The sequence below is a fragment of the Pinus tabuliformis genome, chromosome J (genome assembly GCF_031772625.1).
Source record: "Pinus tabuliformis cultivar Carrire ecotype Pingquan chromosome J, CPIR1, whole genome shotgun sequence".
Taxonomy (NCBI): Eukaryota; Viridiplantae; Streptophyta; class Pinopsida; order Pinales; family Pinaceae; genus Pinus; species Pinus tabuliformis.
The window spans coordinates 791433808-791457937 of NC_142295.1; the positions used below are offsets into that span (position 1 = coordinate 791433808).

At 42.7% G+C, this 24130-nt stretch overlaps 1 protein-coding gene across 1 annotated transcript in view; it reads left to right on the forward strand.

Moving 5' to 3' along the window:
- LOC149229094 (putative LRR receptor-like serine/threonine-protein kinase At1g56140) overlaps positions 1 to 24130 on the forward strand; it is a 412674-nt gene that overhangs the window by 264011 nt on the left and 124533 nt on the right. The window contains exons 12-13 of the mRNA XM_089378460.1: positions 10594 to 10665; positions 10818 to 10883. Coding sequence (XP_089234586.1) covers positions 10594 to 10665; positions 10818 to 10883 — 138 coding nt within the window. The remainder of the gene's footprint in view (positions 1 to 10593; positions 10666 to 10817; positions 10884 to 24130) is intronic.

Below are 24130 nucleotides of genomic sequence, written 5' to 3' on the forward strand. Positions count from 1 at the left end.
GAGATACGAAGAGGATATCTGGTTAATGGTTTATGACTCGTGGTGGTTTAAAGCATTCATCTTTTTTTGAAAATTCTCAATTGCTGGATATCGTTTTGGTCATTCTAAGAGCATTGTGATTTAGCTGATGATAGATGATTACTGTTCATGGTCCATATTTTTTATATCATTTAACAAGTAATCGTTTTAACCACAATCTCTTAAGGCACTGGTCTGTTAAATTAATCAAATCCATCAAGTGCTTTTATATCGTATCTCGTGTCTCCCAACCAACTGGTCGACAGTTGGTCTTCATCATCTCATAGGGACTACCCCCCTTAGCCGCGGGAGACAGGCTTAAATGGAGGGATCGGGGATCAGAGTGATAGCCCCCGGTCTGAGCGTTGTCGTGTCAATCCGTGCGACAACATTTTTTGGCGCCGTTGCCGAGGAAACTTTGTTCTCGTTGTTTCAAACGACAATCATTCATCTTCTCATCTTTCTCATCTCTCAGTTGAGCTGGCAGATTCAATATTTTGGCATCTTTTCATCACATATCAGCAGCGCTTCTTGGGTTTGTTTCCTGTTTGGGTGGCGACTCCACTTTCTCATTTTTCCCAGACAAGAAGCTTTCCTCATATCTTCTTGTGGTTACTTTTTGGATCCTAGAATCAGATTCATTGTCCAAGTGGCGACTCCACTTCTCTCATCTCTTAATTTTCTTGAGCAAAAATCTCTTTCTATCATCCATTTGATCCCTTGTTGTTCATCATGGATTATTCATGTAAACCAAGTCATTTTACTAATAATCTCCATGATCTTCCGAAAGAGGCCATTTCTAAATTATTTAAGTTCTCGGGTGATGATCCAGTCGCTGTTAGACATCATTTAAACATGTTTACTTGTGTAATGATCATATATTGTAGACTTCCTCAATATAATCATGAAGATTTCAAGATGCGTCTATTTGTCCATTCTTTAGAGGGTGATGCCTTGAATTGGTTTAATAATTTTCCTAATGATTTTTTCACTTCTTTACAAGACATTCTCAATGCTTTTAAAGATAGATATGATAGTCCAAACAGTTTGCCTTCTACCTCTAAAATTGTGCAAACGAAAGAAAGTAATCTTATAAAAAATCCAGCTGTTGAAGAAAGTTTTCAAGATCAGAATGTGTCATCCACCGGAAATATCGCAGACCAAGTTCATGATAGTGAAAAATCAGGGACAAATGACAATAAAAAGGAAGAGCAAAAGAAAATTATACAAGATCTAATGGAGGCTAATCAAACTAATTATGTCAATGACGTGAGAACTTTGTGCACCCACCTTGAAAAACGTAATAGGGAGATAGAGATTATGCAAAATCAGCATGCTAGGGAAATTGAGGCCATGAAAATTAAATATGAAACAGAAATTAGAAGCATGCAAAGCAAGATGTCAGTCTTAGAAGAAAATATGGTGACCATGAAAGCTGATCATGATAGGGAAGTTGACTCTATGACGTTCAATCATAACAATCAGTTGGCTGACATGCAAGCGAATCATAAAGAAGAAATAAATTTCATGCAACATTGCTTGATAGACATAAAGGAAAAGAATGATAAAGTAATAAAACACATGCAAGAACACCATGCCATGCAAATCAGTGCTATAAGGGATGAATGCTCTAGTCAGATGGATGCCATTAGAATACAGGTTCAAAAGTTTCAGCAATTGGAAGATGAAAGAAACCAGATGACATCAATAGATCAGGAACCTTCTCATTTGTTGCAACAAGCTCCATCTTATTATGAGGAGGTTATTAGTTCAGTTGAAAGATGGTTGATTGAAGATGGACTTAAGAATGATAAAGATCAGATGCGGGCTAAAGAAAGACATATCACGCATACTTCGTCTGATAGTTTTGAGACAGAAAGTTCCAGATCATCAATAATTCATCCTGCCAGAAAGAAAAAGTGCAAGAGAAAGAAAATGAGAAGAAGATTTGACGCATCAGACGACCGCGAGCAGCTTGATTTTCGGATAGGAAAGAGTCCTACCATATGCAAAATTGGACATGGCACATCCGACAAGCAGCCGACAGATTTGCCTGAAAGCAGGCAAATGCTCAGTATGCACTTTATTGAACACATGTGATGCCATGGGGCATTTTTTGTATCGTATTTCTAACCCTACTCCTTGTTTTTTCCGCATTTTTATTTCTGCTTTAGATAGTCAATAAATGAAGAGCTTTTATCTTTTCTGTGCTTAATGTATATGATGATTTTTGGATGGACGCTACTTATTTTTGTGTTGTATGGATGCAGATTCTGGATTCTCACATTCCTGCAAGCAGCAACGTGTCCCCAAGTAGAGCCAGATGTTGACCTCTACTGGTCAACTACCCATGCAGTACATCCCCCTTTTTTGGGCAAAAAGGGGCAGCACCTGATCAGCATGTCCGTGCCATCCTGCCATCATCAGCAGGCTGATCTTTTTGATTGTAAACCCAGTCTGCATGTATTAATTGTAAATAATGTTAGCAGACATGAGTCATGTATGTAATTTGCCTAGGTGGACCTAACTGTCTGATGATAATCTACGTCCCGGAAGGTTTTTCGTCTCACCGATCCACGGATCGGCAGAGTTTTCCTTCAAACCTGACCCCAAAGCCGGGATGGACTTTGTCATTGGAATTTTAGGAGAATCCTAGTGTGTTGATCTGCTAGATGATAGTTGTGTCGCAGAACTGGGTGATTTGTGAGGGTCTATGTTAAAGGGGTTTTCTCCCTTAAGATGTAAATTGTAAAAGTCATGATGTAATGTGTCCCGAGGGTCGAAAAATGTTTTAAATCCCCTCATGAGTCCTAAGTCCTAGGTCCTAGGTGATGTTTCCGAAGGCTTAGTTCGATGATCCATTTTAAAATGAATTAAAAAATTAAAAAATGAATAAAAATAATAAAATAATAAAATAAATAAAAATTAAAAAATGAAATAAATAAAAAATAATAATGAAAAATTAAAAAAATAAAAGCAAAAACCCTAACTAATAAAATAATAATATTTTAAGTGAATAAATCGACGGATGAGATCAAGAGATGTCTTGATCCTCATCAACGGTCGAGATCATTTCTACATGGATCACTCGAACTAGCCGTTGGAGTCATTTCCTTTAAGTAGGGTGCTAGGGGTCAGTTCAGATCATTGGATCTGTGAGTTTGATACTGAAGAAGCTCTCTTGTAAATCTGTTTCTGGTTAATAAAAGAAGACTTTGGGGTCCATATTTTGCTGGTGTTACTCTCTTAAAATGCTGTGAGATTGTTTTAGTTTCTGCACATTTTATTTTCAGTCATTGATAATAGCTTTTTTTATGAGTATTGTGAGCACAGGTATCTTGTTCACTTGCTAGGGTTTGAGTGTTGTTAGGGTTTCTGAAATAATGGCAGGTATCTCCATTATTTCCTGAAATCTAGCAGCATTCTTGCTCTCTTTACTGATGGTTGTTTTGAGCTGTGCAGAAAACATCATTGAAGGAAATTTTGTGGGCGTTCGGGGAAGTTCTCGGCTGAACCAGCCAACTCCCGCAAGCATTTTTTGCTGAGCCCAGTTGGATTTGATCCTGGGGCTATCATTTCGGTTTATTTTTCTGATATGCATGAGAGATTTTCTGAAGTTTTTCACAGTGATAATCTAAAATTTCTGTTCTTTAAATATTTTCCGTGCTTATTGCAGAATCTGGCTATTAAGGGGCCAAATCTGTACATTAACCAGCTGATCCAAGTTTTCATTAGGGTTTTCAGTTTTGGTTTGAGGCTTATATCATTTTTTGGGTGATTTTGTTCATTGCAGGTATAAGGTTTCGTCTTCTTTGAAATTGCAGTCTGGGGTGTAGCACCATACATTTCAAAGGATCCTGCCTGTGTAATCTGGGTTTTTCGAATCACGCGCTGTCTCCTCATTTTGCTGCCCTCACACTCGTTTTTTTTTCTCCATTTGAATCCCACGGATCTGCATGCACAGTACGAGACGTAAAATGTTGAAGCGATAACAGGCTCTCATTCACGCAGAGGAGTCATGATTTCAGGGGTTACGCTGGTCAGTTTCATCGTATCAGCAAAATCGATTCAACGCCACCACCATCTGCTATCAACTGTCCAGGTAATTTGCGCCCAGGTAAGTTTCCCAATCAATTTAAATCGTTTTCTATCCAGACTATTCTCCACGCATTCAGCATTAAGGGTTATGATTATCGTATAAACGCACATTTGATACCCTATTTTTTTTTTTTTTCTACGTAAAGACTGAGCTAATATATTAAGAAAAAAGAAAAATATTTACAGAGAGGGACTGGCCTCTGAGGATGAATAAATTCACCCTCCATCTGGAAAACATAACAGGTGCACAAGGCTGCCTGAATTACAACGGAACTGGAAGTTCGGATTTACAAAAATAGATGCATTGAAAATGAGCATGGAAATAATAGTTGCCTTAGGACTTCCTCCATACCGAACCTTAGCAGCATTATTACGACACCAAAGATCCTCTGTCCTCTGCTCTCTTCTTGCTGCCATTGCCATTTTACTGATAGAGGGTAAAATGGTTGGTGATTCCAGAAGTCTGGAAACACTACTGGAACTGGGTACACCTCTATTCTTAAAACAAAAAATGGGCATCTCTGACAGAGTGAGACCCCTCCAAAACTTCAAAATTTATTCAATTTTCATCAATCAAAACTTCAAAATTCGCCTGCGAAGGCTCACCTTAAACGTTTTTGTCCAAGTCTGGAGTATGCGCATCTTCATTCATTAACTGGCTGGAACTCGGAGGAAATGCTGTCTGTTGAGACTGACCCATAACCCGAACATGCTCGCCAGAATGAGCAGCGTCTGGAGGAGGATTATCGTTGCCCAGTTCCGCCCTCTCTTGCGTCATGCTGGCTTGTGCCAGCTCCCCTGCATCGTCCTCCTGGCTCTCAGAATCATCATCCTCTTCTTCGGTTGCAATAACCGTGATAAGCAGTGAAACCTTGGATTGATTTTTTCTGCACCTAAATGTAAAACTGGAAGTGTGCATTTGGCTATCTTGCTGGTCCGACTCCTCAGATGGAGAAGACGGTGGAGAAACCATGGCCAGAGGTTGAATTGCCCTTGCTTGGGCCGCCTCCCTTCCGCTGATGCCCAAAACCCCTCCTCTTCTCGGAACACCGCGTCTTCTAGGCGCCATAATGAACTGCTGGGTCAAACTCTGAGTACCCACTACCAAAATCCTCGTCCTACCGCGATGGAGCTCCTCCTGAACTAAGGTAATTCCTCTGTCTCCACTCGCGCTAACGGCAGTAACATTCTCTCCCCTCTGCTCCTCGCAGAGCCTTATAACATCACATACACCCATGATCTGAAATCGATTCTCCTTAATGGCGCTCTCTGTTCGGAATTCTCTGGAATCTGCCATTCCGAAAACCAACACAATGGCGTACAGTACCATGGAGCTCACCTCACGCGAACCCATCTCCCCTGCTGCCGTTACCTTCATTCAGAGTTTAATAGCATTAAAGACTGGTATCGCCATCTGGAATGGCCTTCCCACCAGCTCTTAAATTCACGCCAGCTGCCCTTTGCTGGTTATCTTTATAACCACCCGCATCCGGGTACATTTGATACCCTATTTAACATTGCGTGGGTCAGCTAATTTTCGCTTTCATCTGCCATCGATTAAAACAACTGTTAAATCATCGATCCCTGCTGGCAACGTATCAAACCCGACCTGCAGATACGCCTCAATCACTTACGTTCAGCATCAGGGTAACTTCTGTCTGTCCGGTGTATACGTCAAATCCGTTTTTTTTGTTTCTGCTGCAATAAAACGGTGCTACCATAATTACCATTTGTGTTTCAATTGCGGGGTCGAATCTCCTTTTTCACGCAGACAGAAAGTGATAATCGATTTTCGTTTTGGATTATTCGATGCTGTGCATTCATTTGAAAAGGCGCTTTTTTTTTTTTGATTCACGTTTAATTCTTGTTTGGATCAAATCGTTTTTCTTTTTCAGATTAAGGGTTTAAGCTGTATGCCATTCAAATTATACATCTGCGTAATTTCTGTAGAAACCGTATGTCTGTCTGGCTGATCCATTTTACGCCGAACCCGTCATCGCACAGAGTGTCTTGGGTTTACGCCATAACGTATCATATCTTTTGCTGGGTCACGTCTCAGTGTTTTGCCTTTTAGATTTTACGATAGCCCGGTTTCATAGCGTAAATTCTCGTTTCAATTCAGCTTTTCTATGCAATACATGCTTAAACCTTGGTTGCGTTTTCATCCGAACTGGCAATCTGTTTACGGCTTACGCTTCAGTTCTTCAAATAAAACTTCGACCTTTGAATCTTGGCATGCATTGAGTCTTGGCATTCATCAATCATGGGTGGTCCCCACATATCATTAACAAAACAAAATAAAATAAAAATAACCTGCCTCTAACTCCTAAGTCTTCTATCAAGAATCAAATGGGCCTTGTCTTCACCAAAATTGGTCCCCAAAATGTAGAAATAAGTCCTGTTCCAAAATAATTTAGGAAGGGACATTACATTGATCTCCGCTCCCTGAGCTAGTAATAAGTCCCCTCGCCCATCGGTTGAGATCGTATGCTTGAAGGTGGGCCATCCAATCCTAAAGGTATGTCTTTCATTGTGTAATCAGGTGCTTATGCTTGTTTTTCTTTGGCATACTTGGGTATGGATTAGTGGGTGACTTGGAAGAAGGAATGGTTTCGACTATACTCTTGTTCCTTTACCTTAACTGGGGGGTAATCCTCAACCCTTGTCTCGTGGGATCTCCCCTACTAACTTATAGCTTTAGGATGGGCACTAGTTGGGAAACCTCGATTTTGGTAGCACGGTACCATTTTCCCGTTCCATATTTTTCATTCCCCTCCGCACATTACATGCCCTAGTTCATTATCTTCCCTCTCTGGGTACACAAGGTTCTGGTACTTCCCCTCCCTTTGTCCACATGCGTGGGCTGGGCCTGAAACGAAGCAAAAGATGGTCGGGACGATAAAATTTAGCATGTGAGCAAAAGCCAAACATGAGCTCTACCCATTATCATTATGGCCATCACCCTGGTTCCTAGGTCTCTATGAGTGTCCCCTGCATCATTAAGGAACCCATGCATGTCCCAACCCCTGGTGGGCGATGAACTGCCCCACCTTAAGGGGGTAATCACTACTATATCATACACAACATGCTCTCATCCCCTGGAGCCTCAAGCAATAAAATAAAAGAAAATCAATAAAAGGAAAAAGGAAAATGAAAAAGGGTGGAAAAACAAAGGCCGAGGTAACTCATGTACCATAATTGCTCCCTCCTACATTCATACACCCAAATATGTGGACATCCCTCATCATTACCACCCTTGAGCCCATGGCATTTGGCCTTGAGACCCCTGTGTCCCAATCCACCTCATCATTATCCACATGACACCTACCACTTGAAGGATGTACCTTGGACATGTCCTTCCCTTTAGGGGTTGGGAACACCTAATAGGGTTGTTTATTAGCCACTCCTACCTAGGGAGGTAACACCATTACATGCTCAAAGCCCCAAATTTGGAAGGGAAACCCACTATGAAGTCTCATTTTTGCCCTTGACTAACAAGCTTGATTCACTTAGATGCACTAATGAATTATTGTATCTGAAGGTGAGGAGACGCATTGGATCTTATACAGGATTGGCAGGTGGTTTCATCATGGGTTGGGCAACTTAACTGGGGCCCAAGCCCACCAGAGGATCATATTGACACTTGTAGGGGAAGCGTTGAGAGCCATGGGTTTCCATCATGTGATAGAGCATTATCTCATGCCATGGGTAGCCTCAGCGCCTTCAGTAACTTGTTCGTTGCCCCACATTATATTTGAGATGATGCACTTGAACCGACAATGCCCCCATCCATCTTAGCAGTATATACAGGGTTTGGCAGCTGATTCGAGGCCCAGAGGAGATTTGTCTCATCCTTGAGACATGGGAGGGAGAGCACAATCTTCCGTGCCCTCATTTGGAGTAGTCTACAGGCTTATTTTCCATCAGGGGATGCATGAGACCACTAGTTGTGCCCCAGAGCCACTTTGGAGCACCACATGATGTTTTACTTAGAGATCAAGGGGCCACCCCCTTGTCTATCATTCATGGAGTCCTGACTCTCATTATGACACCTTGAGGACTCAATGAGGCCCTTTAACGACCCTTCTGCACCATGATTTCATCATTTCGACTTCACTTTGGATGGATTATTCTTCACTTTATGAGCTTGTCACCAAGGACGTGTTGTTTTGCACATTAAAATAATGTTTAGGGGCATCTTAGGCTAATTCGAGTTGGGTAAAGGATCATATAAATTTAGATATCTCCCATTGAGAGAGATCATCATCATCACACTTGGATCTATTCTCTTGAAGAATTTCACACTTTTTCTTGGGTGACTATTGGAGACTTGTATTGATGCATTTCGATATCCTTGGAGGCTGAATTTTTCGTTCTTTCTTGGAGCCACTTCTTGTTCTATGGATGGATATATCTCTTGTCATCTTGCAAGTGTTATTTTGTTGAAGATCTCTCTTGAATAATGTCTAATGTGTGGAATTGTTGCAATTAATTAATGCTTTTGTGCCCTAGTTTTGTTGAATATCATTGTAAAAGGTTATTTGATTGGCAATTGCACATGTTACTCATTGTATGGCAATAGATGAATGTTCCTAGTGGATGGGATTCGTCTTTATTCCATGAAAATCCATAAAAACTTTGGTGGGTAATTGTTGAAGAGTGCTTGCTAGGGCATCACTCTTTGGCCTCCTTGAAGATGATTTTGGCAAAAATTTAAATCATCATAGACTCCATAGCCCAAGGATTAGGCACTGGTCCAAGCAAAATTGGTGGTCACCTTTCCTTTCCTTCTCTTTTCTCTCCTCCAAACTTTTTGGCCCCTTTTCCTAGACGACCAACTAGGGTTTCCTGCGAAATCTTATAGAGGGTGATCTTTCAAAACCATTTGGATAGGTATTTGCGCTGGTGTCTCCTCTACAAGATCTCCAAGTTTGGTTGAATTCCCATGGTTAAATCTCTAGAAATTTGATGCCCTAGTTGTGTCTTTGGATTGAAACCTAGTTGTTTCTTCCCTTGGATAAGGTGGTCTTCTTAGGGGTTGCAAAACTTGGTATTCGTTGGAATAAATCATTCAAGACCCCATTCCTTCTCTCACCTTGACCTAGTGAGTACATTGGAGGGGCTCCTCCCACGATAATTCATAAACCCTAGGTCTTGTGTGGGCTTCTTTCCAAGTCTCTCTCAAGTATAGCAAGAGCATATTTCAAAAAGTAAACCATCTTAATTAGCTTCTTGAGAGGTCCTATATCATCTTGGAATCTTGACTCTAGGCATACCTAGCCTCATTGTGTTATCTCAAGCCCTAGGTCTTGATTTCAATCCGAGGTCTTGATTTCAATCCCAGGTCTTTCTTGGAGAGCCTTCCTTGCATCAAGCCTTTAATTGAGCCTCTTCTTGAATGGGCCTTGGGAATCATTTTATACCTTATCATTGATCCCATTTTTACAAGTGATTTCCTCTGTACCAAGACTCCTCCCATCAGTGAAAGTCTGTAAAAAGTAGGGGACACTGACTGAGGTGACAGTGGGTCTTTGTCCCATTGTTGTCACTTGGTCTGGTAGTTGCCCCTTAGGGACCCCTCCTAGGACCCCTTTCAGATTGTGTGACAACAGGTTGCAAAGAAGAAAACGAAGATTTAATTTCTTGAAAAGAAAATAATTAATAAAGAAAAAATAATAAAGAGAAACTTACATGAAAAAATATTTCATTAAAGATTGAACTTGATAGTAGATACACAGCCAAATATAAAGGAAGAACTGCAATGGAAACTAAATGAGACTTTGATGCCAATTGATACATGCATAGACAATGGAATCCAAGAAATTCATAGAGTTTCCTCTATAAAGTTCATTGTCTTTCGTTACTCATTATATAATACATGTCTATGATACAAAATTGGAGACTTAAAACAAATTAGATCATCTTTTTATAAAACCAACCCAAAAGAAATATCTTGTCACAAATAACTTCTTTAGATAAGGCACACTGAAATTAACCTAGAGCTGAAATAAGATTTTAATTATAAACATTAAGCATATTTTGTAATGATCATTGATAAATGTGAAAGTAAGTAAATAATTTTATTCATGCTTAGTCACCTTTTAACAACTAGAAATATGTTTCAATGATTTGAAGTAACAGCTTAATGCAATTTTTTTATTGAAATGCATTTGATATATGCAATACATTATAATTGCCCATGACTAGAAACAACGTTAACGAGTAGGTTATCTGAAAGTTTACCAGACTTGCTACGCGGTTGGATAAGATGGTTCATATTGAAGACAAATTTAAAAAAAGATTAAAGAAGAAATTAATGTCAATTTTACATTGTTGCGTTGAACTTGCTTGTATGTGGATAATTTCGAAGCCTTTTAATTTTATGCTTTGATGTTTTGAAAAAGCCTAATTTGAATCATAACTCCATATGTACTTTAATGTTTTTGCACAAGTTTAATTTATGTTTCCATGTGGCAGGGATTTGAGCTTTAACAATTTGACAGGACAAATTCCAGATTCCTTAATAAAGGCAACCTCTTTGAATTACTTGTAAGTAATGCATCAGGGAAACACATCAAAAAATAAGTGCTATGTAGAACTTCTATATTTACAGATGGTATTTAATGCCATTGATTACAATGTTTTGATCATAAAATAATATTAGAGTGGAGAGTTAAGAGCAATGTGTTTAATTTTTTTAGGTCTCTTGGAAGCAATTATTTGACAGGACAACTCCCTTCTTGGTTAAGTGCATCTGGCAGGAAAGTGTGAGTAAGCTTTTCTTTACAACTCTGAGTATGGGTGAACATCTAATATATATGCAATGCCTTTGTATACAAGTTAACAAGCACACAATCTTCAGGGTTATATTGGCCATGTCCTCTACATAACCATCTTCGGACACTGAATCCCAGTAGTTCTTCTCTATGTTTTCTTCTTGCTTGATATGGTTGTATGGCTCATAATGTAGTATGAATTGTTCTTCATCTCCACCTCTCCCTTTATACACACCCAACATGTCCGATTTCCCCATCCTTTTGATCTTTTTCACATTCTTATTTAACATCTTAATCTATGTGTATTGATTCTTACTTGAGAAAAAACTTTCTTTTCTCTCCATGGAATGTTTAGTTTTAACTTTTAAGTACTCTTGAATTTTTATTTTATCCTGCTAATTGAAGCTGTCCATGTACCATCGTTGCTTCCTCTTGGAGTATATTTCCCACTGATTATTTCTGTATAACTCGTATGTGAATTTTCCAATTGCTATGCTGCTACTCACATTCCAGGGCTTATGTAGTTTTCCTCCTTTTCAAGTCTTCCTAGTGGATCTTGTTGGGTATCTTTCTATTTTCCATGGCTTACTTGGTTATTGCTTAAAATTCTATTGGATATATACTTGTTTCTACCAGAAGCATTTTGCACGGAGTGCTTATCTTCATTCTAAGGAAGCCTATTATCAAGTGTTTCTGCACCTTCTTAATCTTATTCCATCTAGTTCTACATCTTCTTGGTCCTCATACCTCACACCCATGTATAAGTACTAATGGTATGCATGTCTAGAGTAGAGAGCATGATAGCATTATGAATCTGATACCTTTGTTTTCTTACCTAGCACTTGTTATGGAGCAATATGATTATCTTACACCCAACTTGAAGTGTCTTTCTTGTCCAAAAATTGCAATTCGGCCTCTACTTTAGCCTAAGTATTTGTAGTTTTATATTATCACAAGATGCTCCTTTCTAAAGTTTATTCAATTTGGTCTATCTTCTTTATGGTGAAAATATCCCCACCCTAGTGTCACCCTTTTTGACATCCCTCCATATCTCCATGAAAAAGGTAGCCAACACCAATAAGTGTTCCTACAAGCTATGAAGTTTTCTGGCTATCAAGATTACAGCATTTGTATTGAGTAAGATTTTATTCATAAAACCTGCAACATTCAACCCCACTTTTTTTATTTATTCATGCCCTAACTTGTCTATGTAGAATCCAAAGAGTGTGGGAGAGAGAGGACAATCTTTCTTCCATTAGGGGAGATTTAAGGTTTAAAATGACCCTCCTATGAAAATTTCCTTTGAAAAAATGTTGAATTTCAACCTGTAGGATTGAAAATGATAGTTCCAACCCCATGGGTAAATAGTAAATACTGTTGGAGGGGAAAGAAAAAAAACTATTGTTTTATCACATTTCCAATTTAACTCCTTGTATATTTACTAAGAGTATCAAGAGTAGGTACTAATTGGATTTGAAATTAAGTTTTTCATCTAATGATTATCCACACTTGATACATTTAATAAACCATGGAAAAGAATACCTCTATTTTCTAGAAACATGCTTTTTCAAGTATTTTCGGTGAATGTCATGTCCCTTCTCAAACACATTTGTAACAGGGTGCTACTACACAATTTTGGCTAAGGAAGAGAACCAATCATTTTTGACTTAGGGACTTGGGAGGCAATTCGACTTAATTTGGTTGCTAGTGGAATGTGGGGGCCACCCACATGGGAATTCGAATTGGTCCATTCGAATAGCTTGGAGGGAAAGTCAAATAGGTGGATGGAGCGGCCACATGAGGCAAGGGAGGCCCAAGGAGTTATAAGGAGGGAGTTGCTCTCATTTTGGGATTCATTCATACATCTTGCAAACAAAATCACTTGACTATTCACTCAGATGTTTAGCCACAGATCTCTCAAGCGGGAGATTCAACCTCTACTTCGGGGGACCATCCGTGCCCGCCCTAGAGAGGCAGTTCTACAAGGATTTCAGGAGTTCCAGAGCAGTGACATAGCACCACCAACCAGCGCAAAGCAGGGAGTGCGTATTTTTGGGCAGTGATAGAATACGCAGAGGGAGATAGAGGCCAGTGGAGATCGGATTGTTTGCTAGAGAGTTAGATAGCTGAGATAGCAGCGATAGACCAGCATTCTTGCTGAGTTTTATAGTCAGCTGAGCCAACATTCCAACAGTTCTAACTGCTGGGCTAGGGGACAGCGCAGAGGCCACTCAGCGGTTTTTCATGGAGCTTAAGAACAGGTGTCTTGGGCCAAGAGCTCACCGAGGAAGTTAGGGATTGGATAGCAAGGGTCAGCCCAACACTTTGGGGGCATTTCCAGGAGGATTTACAAGCAGTTTCCAGCAGGCTGAGTTTTGCAATTGCAACTGAGGTTGGGCTCAAAGGGGGTCGAATTTCAGAAGTTTAAACCAGCCAAAATCCTTTCTGGGTTTTTTTTGGGTCTTTGACAAGGATCCCAAATATAAAGTTTCTAATTTTCTGAGCACCGGAGGTGGAGTTTTAAGCAGTATCTTTGCAACAGACAATGTAGAATTCTTGGGGATTGAATAGTGCCTTTGGGGGTTGATTTTGGGAAGTCCAAATCGGGCCAAACCATTTATGGGTTTTTGTGGGTTTTGGCCAAGGAATTTGTGGTTGAAGTTTCATCATTTTTTGAGCACGGGAGGAGGATTTCCCCTTAGTCCCTTTCCAAGTAGTAGTGAAGTTTTCTGGGCAGCGCAGAGCGTTAGAGGAGCAATCATTTCCAGCATTTGATATCATTGTATTATCACCTGGGTTCTATCATGCTTGCCATTGAGGCAAGCCCAGGTGCATTCCTCCATACTATTGTACTTGCTGCATTGATTAATAAAATGGCTCAGCTGCTTCTTAATTCCAGAGTTTTTATGAGCATTTGCTGATTGTTTAAAATTTTGGTGCTGTAAATTGTTTTTGCTTTGCATATCACTATTTATTTAAGTTTGGAACATTATAGTGGTATCAGAGTATGATCTTGGCCCAGCTGTGGGAAATTAGCCAGAAGATCATGGAAGCTTTGGGTATGAGTGCACAGCGACAAGTGAAACCGAAGACAAACCCATGGCTCGAGGGAAATCTAGTATGCAGAAATTCTGTGGTAGAATTCATTGGGACGATGAGAGGTTGGCCCAGTTGAGGAGGGTGACAGACCAAACCCATCCCCACCTTTACAACAAAGACGTTAGAGGTGAGCAAGCCGTGGGAGTGCATCCATCTACATTGTGTGGGGAAAGTTGACCAAATCAGGGGACTAGATCTTCTGAAAAGGAAAAGACATGACAAAGATGGTTAGAGGGGGAGATCAGGGGGCGCTTTTGCTGGTGGAAACCTGGCTTTAGATATCAGGAGCCTGAGGAGGGGGTTGAACATGATGCTGAGAGCCCAGAGGATGGTGAGGAGCACATCGATATACCTGGTGTGACACGGGAGTCGCCTTTATAAGAGACTTCTTTGATAGCCCCAGTTGACACCCTGGTGGAGAGGATAGAGCCTACTCGCATAGAGCCATTTGTTGAGGGCGTGCCATCCTTGGATGAGATGCCAACAGTTGCTGAGTTATCTAGAGTCGTGACCGAGTTTACAGGTGATAGATGACCACAACAGTTCCATCAGTTTCAGGACGACCTTCTAGCATTAAAAAGGAAGGCCACATTAGTGCGAGAGGCGATTCTGTAGCAGAATGAGGAGTTGGAGGGCATGAGAGCAGTTTGTGCCGAGTCCATGGCCAAATCGACTCACGTTGGGGAGAAGTTGGATTCCCTACTGGTACAGCTAGAGTGCACGTTCGAGCGAGAGAGCAACCCTCTTCGGGCATACATAGACGGGGCTGGCAGCATTATTAGGTTACCTTGGCCCATTTAAGGGACATAGAGCTACCTAGTCAGATTGTATGTATTGACCAGGATAGTGAGATGAGACGACCTGAGTTGCACAGGCTGCAACACCCACATGCTGGGATTCTTTATGTGTGGGAGTTCGTGCATTCGATCCCTCTCTTGGGGTTGGGTGGCGAGAGATTCTGAGTTGGTACCTGGTGGAGTGGACTATGGAGATGGTAGTGGACCTAGGTGGAGCTCAGCAAGAGTTTCCAGGCACTGGGGATGCTGGAAGCTCGAATGGCATTGGGATCCGGGAGGGACTACCTATCATTTCCCATGTATGCTAGTTGACTACAAGCAGGATGGTGCAGTTGACCTAGTAGTTGAGCATGCACATTCGCTAGGGGAGTCTCGGTCAGCAACAGTGGCCGACTAGTTTATGGACAGACTGTTTTGGTTTTCTTGGTATGGCATTTGTACACGGGATCACCGGGTGATAAGCATACTCTGACAGGAGTTTGTCGGAGGAGGTGGCACTAGCAGGCCACCAGACAGTGCCTTGCATGGAGCTGGGGGCTCTTCAATTTTGTGCGGGGCACAGAGGACGCAGAGGAGCAGAGCAGTGGTGGCATCATTGTTGACACATAGGGAGAGTCACTTCTCGGATCCCTCAGGGGGGATTTGGAGGGAAGATCCATTCATCGGCGGGGATAATGATGTGATGGTGGAGGTGATGATATTGATCGGGTGTGGCCTGACATGTAGAGACATAGCTCTAGGCCATCATATCTAGGGATGTGTGGGAGCATCTAGCGTTGAGCAGTGGTCTACAGGTGGGCATGGAGATGCATGGTGGTGTGCTATAGTGTGTTGAATTGCATTGCGGAGTGGGAGTGCCTCACATCGCAGTGAATACATGCGGGGAGTGATAGGTGCAGTGACACAGGTAGGAAGTAGGACAATACAGGATGGCGTAGCTGCAGCCGATGGTATCCAACAGTGTACATGGGTAGGCCGCGGTGTACAGTGGCATGCCTAGGAGTACTGGGATGATCGATGGTATGCAGAGGCGTATGGTGCTGCACAACGAGGTCTTGGAGTGTTGCCTCCAGGGACACCCATGGACGGAGATACCGGGCATACCTTTGGGTGTAGTTCACCCAAGATTGATGGGGACACAGATGAGTGATACTTGATGGTATTTGTGGGGACTCACAATCCTGACCCTCTTCTACGTCACTTACAGGAACAGGTGATCTACTTGTTGTCCTCTGACACTCTGGGCACAAGGAACAGGGGACAAGGAGCTCACCCAAGATATCTGGATGACACTTGGTGCGATAGAGGGGAGACTTCTCAGCGGGGGCATCGAGTTGGTGCACGAGTTGACAGCCACAGGTCGAGGGATGAGGTGATCACCGACAGGGATGGCATATCATTCATCACTGATCTTATGCCTAGGGAGCTGGTCACAGGGGAGACATGGTTCACTCTTTCCACAGGGCATGTTTAGACCATGCATGAGCAGAGGATACTGTGTACGACTGAGATAGTTGTCCAGTATGTATTCGAGTTCTTGACATTGTATTAACACATTCTCCAGGGGGTAGGTAGCCGAACTAGTGGCGATGGTTGGCAAGAGCAAGATGGATCCATATACACTGAGTCGATTATGCGTATCAGATACCCATCTATTGGTTGCATTCAAGGGGTAGCTATTTGGCACACGTGGTTTCTAGTGGTCATCAGTACTACACAATGGCAGACAACTGATAGTTTAGCATGCCTCAGATTAGTTCATGATGGATGGAACCTAAATATGTGTGGCATGCAAAGACTAGAGACGAGGGCCAAAGGGATTCCATCGGTTGTCAGGGTTATGCTACAGCAGGTTTGCCTATGGGATGCAGGGTTTCAGTTGATCGATAGATCACTTGTCATGAGCAGAGTCGTGGCAGAGAGTGATATAGTTCGCTCTTGGGATGACACATGGGGGTTTACAGAGGGTTTCATCATATGGGGAGGCAGACATTCTTTATTGCTGCACAGGTTCAGAGTTAGATTTGGATGGTGTTGTAGCGGCTACAACCGCCCTCCAAAATTTTGCCATAGCTTCGTTTTGAAGCCTCCCTACCAACCATCCTTAGTAGCATGTCTTGCATTGTCAAATACATAGGCTTCAGCTGATTTTCAGTGGCTTGCCAGCCTGTGCATGTCAGTTTGCTTCACTCCCTTCACAGGCTGCCTTTTCAGACTTAGACTATTTGCTAACTGAGAAGCTCCCTCAGAAAATTGTGCAATTCTGGAGGAGAACCAAACCTTCCCTCTAGAAATTGCACAAATCTACTAGGCAACATGTTGAGCTCCAGAATTGTGTAGAACAGTCAGACAGGTTTCCCAGAGAAAACTGTGCAGTCTGGCCTGGCACTGCAGCTGAGCCCAAAAATTACGCAATTCTGGGAAGCAGTCACTTGTTGACCCTAGAAATTGTGCAATCCCTCAGCGACAGCCAGCCCAAAAACTGTGCAAATCCCTCTCCCAGTCTTGTAGGCTGTTGCATGTGCCTTCAGGTTGACTGGTTCCCTCCGGGACCTAGCAAACTTGATTTGCATGCATGGGCTTCTTTTCCCGAAATAACAAAAAGCAACATGCAAAAATCATTCCTAGATTTTAGGGATCTATTTTTAGCAACTAGAGGTTACATGCAAAGATCGTTTTAGAAACTTCCCTCCAAGTGTCGCTTTTTCCTAGATTTGTGGCATGCGCGTCATAAGCCTTAAACTTATTTATTCGACAATGCAAAGCTCATTCTTCACATCGATCTTGGAGCTCTAACATCCCAGCGCATCTAGGAGTCTTCGGCACATTCAACTCAGCTATTTCCAGGTAAGTCCGCTTTACTTGTCTTTTGCAACATTTCTGTCGCTTTTTGTGTTTTGGCTTGTGTGAGAGTTGTCTACTTGATTTTTGTGAATGCTTGTTGTCTTTTGCATGCATGTTAGCCTGTACAAGCACCATTTCAGTTTTTGTTTGCATCTAACTGCTGTCGCATGCATGACATTGTTTTTCACTGACGGTCGTCGATGCGGTGACCCATTTCACACACATGCATGTTTTCCCATTTTCTGAATCTTGCATTCGTTGTTTGCATGCATGCTCATTCACTCTTGCTGACACTCAGTTTCGCCATGCACTCAGATCTTCATATGTTCTCAGTCACTCGTCGACGCGTCTGGGCAACCTTGGCCCAACCCTTGCATTGCCCGAACAACATTGCGCATTTCTGAGAGGGAAGGCTCTGCCTTCCTCCCAGAAAATGAGCAAAACTGGCCAAACATTGTCCTCTAGGCTTGCTTTGCACAATTCTGAGAGGTAGTGCTCTATTGGCTGAGAAAATTGTGCAATGCAGTCCCTGGGCCTGCATGCCTTGCTGAGTGAAATTGCGCATTGCACAATCTCAACACTCAGCAGGTCAGCCTGGATTGCGCATTGCGCAATTCCAGTAGTCAACCAACCTCCCGACAGTCCAGACTGCCTTTTGTGCAGTTCTGACAGTGAGTCTCCCGACCACTCGGTGAAAATTGCGAAATCCTTGCCATCAGTCTCCCGAGTATGTAGGTTAGTCCTCAAGTTTTATTTGGTTTTCAACTAACAGATTGCTTGCCATGGATGTCGCCATGTCTCCAGGTATAGCAGGTGTTCGACCATCTCTCAGTTATTCAGGTTCAATGGCCTCCAGGACAGCAGGGTCAAAGGACACCGACGAAAGCGTAACTGGAGATGCAATTGAGCAAGTGTCTATGAGTTTGCCGATTTACGAAGACACCAAGCTGATCGTAGACAAAGACATCAAGCTTAACTGATAGGATATCAATGATATGTTCTTAGGCACATTTGGGGAAGATCTTGAAGACCGTAGGGTCTATGTGAATATCCACAAGTCTGGCTTGTACCGAATTGCATGCAGGTACCTCGCATTTCCATGCGCGAACATGATACATTGAATTGTCTCGCACACTGATCCCAAGATGATGGTGTTAAGCAGTGTCAGCGGGACAGAGATTGCTACCTTTAGGGCACAGGACTATTAGCAGATGTACCACTTGCCAAAGCCAGTGATCATAATGGACACACCCTTCAGCATACCCAGCAGTAGTGCAAACTCCAGGGATATTTTGAAGAGATGGGTGAAGGAGCTAGCCAAGTTTAGGATGACACCCAACCAGATTTACAAGACGAAGATATTGCGGAAGGCATATCAGTAATTGGTCATCTTTGCATGCCGCTTATACGACCAAGACAGCAAGGAGACAGAAGAGTTCAAAAGATTTACTTTCGGCACCAGAAGCTTCAATCCGTACGACCCACATTGCTTTGTAAAGGATCACTGTGCGAGAGTGCAATTTCCTTGGATCCACGGGGCGTGTCATTGGGCTAAGGAAGACCCATGGAGATATTGTCACAACTTCTCCAGGCCCAATGAACCAATCAGCATAGCTGTGGAATGGTTAGTGAAGCAACATCTAGGAGAGCACCAACATCAACAGCAACAGAGGGTAACATACCTGCACGTGACAAAGGCAAGAGAAAGATTGTTGACAGCGCAGAGGCAGAACAAAGCTGCAAGTTCAAAGCAGACCCACTTGTGGAGAAAGCAGCTTTGGAGATAGAGGCGAAGAGGCGACAAGAGGAATGCGCAAAGGCAGAGAGATAAACAGAGGATGGAGGAAACAATGAAGGAGTTGCAAGAGTTGAAGCAACAACTCCAGGAAGAACAAGAGCTGCGCAAACAGGAGAAAAAAGCGCAGCAGGGATAGACACAACAATAGGCGCAACATGCACAGATTGATGAAATTGCGCCCATACAGGTTGTAGACTCATCCGAGCAGCTGGCACAAAGAAGACAGGGTGAGCAGTTGCAGGAGTAGGACTTCGCTCAAGAGATTGAACAGATACTTGAGCAGATGGATACGGAGATGGAGCGGCTAGAGTCAGAACATGACATCGATCTCATGCCTTACAACCAAGAGGTCGACCCATTGGCTTCACCAGATTTGGATGCAGATATGCACAACATATCATTCGACGAGTCACAACCTAGAGTTGTGCAATCGCGTAGAGTGACTACTCCGGATGTCCACACATCTCCTGTGCAATTTGAAGAACGAGTGATCGTATATGATGTGCAAGCATGCAACAACATTGGCTGATGCTACCAGAGCATATGCCGAAGCCACCAGCTCGAGTGTTCGCTTCTTGATGGCAGAGAATGAGTGAATGGCTAAGGAGTTACAGACGACCATGCAAGGAGGAGAACAGGTTACAACATCCGCCAGAGCAAAGTTGAAGAAGGCGATACTAGATGAAGTATCGTCCCTTCAGGCAGTCATGCGGATGTTGTATTCCAGACTTGGTAACGTGCATAAGGCAGTTGTCTATCTCAACGGTTGGCAGCAGCGCTGTGCTAGGAGAGCACGTATCTTGTCAAACTTGCATATTGCTGTCGACCGCATGCAAACATGGGAAATGAGATACAAGGGAGCCCCTTTACACTTGCCCAAGTTGATGAAGCCCAAGGTGTTTGAGTTGAAGGCACACATCCAAAGTCAGATCCAGAAATATGAGGAACTCTTGCAGCTCATCACTAGTTTGCAGGCTTCCCATGCACGGGTGTTTAGAAGCATGGATGTTGTTGTGTGCATGCATGTGATCCCATCTATTGGGACACTCACCGAGGCAAAGACAAAGAATCAAGTCTGACTGGAGTTGGATATGTACGTTGACGAGTTGATGCGCATAGTCACCAGCGCAGACTTGGAAACCAGCGCACACACATGCATCAGTATGTCGCTGGTCCGGTCGCACTCAAGACAATGATGCACATGCTATCAGACGAGTTGGACAGAGGAGCCAAATCAGTGTACCCGGATGCAACAGAGGCAAGAGTTCGTTTCCAGAAAGATGTCACCATAGAGTACACGGACACCATCGCAGACTACCAAGCTTGGCATCAGTTCGCCACTGTCGACCATCATGAGGATGTCGAAGAGTTGGTCTTCCCACAGTTGTCCAAGTCTTAGTGATGTCTTGCATGGCTTGCTCAAGCCTATTTTGTCTCACATGGGTACATGTGCAGATTGTATGTAACATCTTTTAAAGTGAAAGTCCAAGTGTCGATAGTGGAATGTAACAGTCATAGAGTAGTTGAAGAGTCATGAGGGTAGGTGAACAGTCACAAAGGGGAATGTCAAGGGTCACCCTACCCTTTGCTATTTATAGTACCTCATAACTCATTGTAGAGGCTTTTGGGTAGCCAAGCTTCTGATAGGAGTATCTTAGAGAAAGCTTGGAAAGTATTGTAACGAGCCTTGGCTTCTCCATAGTGCAGAGCTAGTACATCTCTTTGGAGGAGCAGGCGGCAGTGACTGTAACATTCCATTATCGGGACTAGTGGTTGGTCATGGTTGTACTGTATGATTGGAACTTTCACTTCTTAATATAACAGAGCCAACATGTTTCATGCATATGTTGTTATTGTATTTCAGTTAACTTGGTTACTCTAATGATATATGTATTTGTTTGCTTACGCATGTATGTATAGACTCTTTCTGTATATGTATGTATGAATCTTACTGAGATGTGCTGTTGGTTTAACCATCACTTTGGATTGTTGGTTCGCCTGCCTTCCAGTTTGTGATGCATCTTTTCTCGTGTGTTCCCTTCCAAGTTGCGTGTTTACACATGTTTTCAAGGGGCACACTCATTCCACCTTCTGTGTGTTAGAACCATTCATGCACCTTCCTTGGCTTGCTACACATGTCACACCCTTGCTACCAACAAGGACATCCTACTTACCTTTGCGTGCAATCGCGGTTAAGGCGATATTGTACAACCCATTGTTGGGACTGCTATGCCAAATGGTCTGAGGTCTAGTTGGGACTTCTTACCGGGGAGATCACCTTGACATGTTGGCGAGTCCAGCATAGTCAACATTTCTGGCGCTAGAAGGAGGGCCAGATGACAAGCTGTGATCTCTCATCTTGTTTTGAATCTTTGTACATCTATCATGGATACTATCAGACTCGTCCCTCCGTGATGTTTTTCGCATGCCAAACCTCTCGACATCACGAGGGAGTTTTTTGATCTCTTGTTGGAATTCACGTATGATGGTGAAGGCAAAGTGGCCTGGCCTGTGTACTTACAAGACTTCTATGCATTTCTTGATGATGCAGATGACTTCTTTGACGAAGAGGCCAACCTACTGCTTGCATACACACTTCGCGAATCCCCACAACGGTGGTGCTGGAGTTTGCCACCCGACAACGTGCACTCACTTGAGCAGTTCTGTTATCTCATTGAATCTACTTTCCATCATTTTGATCCAGAACCTCTTGACAAAAAACTGTTAAAACAACGGAAGACCCCGCAAGAATCGCCTATGGATTTTTGGGACCGCTTCTGTGTGTTGCAGTTTCAAGCTCCGAAAAGTCAGATGAAATTCCAGTATCTCATGGACAGATTTGAATATTGTCTTACCAAATCTGTCAATCCCAAGAAGAAGTTCAAGCTCAAACCCTGCTCAACATACTTTGGTGATGGAGTTGTGCAATCACAGATGGACACGGTCGCTGTCACAAGTGACTGTCTGCCGTCCCCTCATCAAACAACTCCACCACCATAGAGTGATGTGGGAGAACATGCACACACATCCATTCAACTGTCACATCCTCCCAACATCACTTCTCTCAATTTTCGTGCAGATTTGGTTGCAAAGCCCATGGGTTGTCACATGCATGTCTTACCTCAACCTCCGTCTTCGTGTTTTGTTGATCCTTCAGATTGCACTGTCTTGTGTTCTTCTATTCTGGACTTTACGTCTATTGTGAACGAGGATCAAGCTATCGACGGAGTTGGTGTTGCACAACCAACCTGCACTGTCATTCATGAAGAGTATGACTGGGAGCCTGAGCATCAACCCGCGATGAAGGATGATTCCCTTCTGTCCGTGCCTCCTCCATTTTTCCCTGACATCTTTGGTTATTTTGCCATCTCTGATTTCGCATGTGTATCTCTGTCTACAGATGAACCCATTGTTGATCATTCACTGAACACATCGGATGTCAGTCCATTCGACAATGGAGAGGACCAATCATTCTTTGAAAATCCACTTGATTTTTCATCTACCTTTTTTGGAAACGCGGAGTGTGAATTTTTCCGCTTCTCATCTACCCCTTTGTTTGATTCATCAGATCACGAGGATGTCGATGAAATCATTGATTTTACTGATTGTAGCTGTCGTGATCTATTTACCCCCGTATTCGATCATGATGATGATTCTATTGCAGTTGATTTTTCAAAGCCACTTGTTTATGATGATCTATCTGTCGACGAAGTCGAAATCCCACAGACTGTTGAGGCACTTCAGCCTGAGTTGATGGTTATGTCAGAGCCTCGTTGTCCTGAGGTTGGTTTCACTTCCTCTTAGGAAATTTTTGAAACACCTAAGGCTCCTCATCACTCATTTGTATGCATTGAAGATCAATCTCACACACAGATTATGCTTCCTCCACTCGAACTACACGATCCTATCACTCATGCATTGAAGAAATCTTACATAGCAATCACACGTGCACGACGCAAGTTGCCATTGTTTGTTTCGTTTGCTTGCATGTCACAGTCAAGAGTATGCGTATGCTTAATGTCTACACGCAGTGTCGCACAACATCATGGTAAGTCCACGGATTACATGTCATGCGCTTGCACTCACTTATGTTTTGTGGACGTGTTTAAACTCAGAGTGTGTTTGTCTTCATTGTTATATCTTTCTTGTTTGCTGGTTTGCACAACTGTGTTGTTCGCGAACCATGCCTTCACCAACATGGGTCGACCAATGCGCCGGTGGCTGCATTGGAAGTATCACTTCACGTGAGTAGACCCATGCACCGTTAGCTTAGGAGTAGGAGTAGTGTTTGCTTTTGGTTTGTTTTCCTGCATGCATGTTTGCTTCTTACTTTGTCTGTTTGCTTGCTTGCCTGCTTGTTTGCTTATTCGCTTTGCTTACGCATTTACTTTTGCTTTTTCTTTGTTTTGTTGTTCGTTTTCTTGTTTAAGTTCGTAGAATAGTTTCACACAAAATCGTGTTCGACTCTTGAAACAAGCTGGGTAAAGTACAAGAGGACTTGTGCAGTTATCAATACTTGGTTATCTGTCGTCTCGCCTTTGTATGAAGAACTTGTTGTCTTCAGTCCATGATACATCAATGGAAAATACGTGCTATTCGAAGTGAAGCTTGGTGAAAACACAACACTTGCGCGCTAACTAGTATCACCTACTCTAGCCAGTTGTTTTTGGGTTAATCCCTGTCAGCTCAGTCAAGTAGAG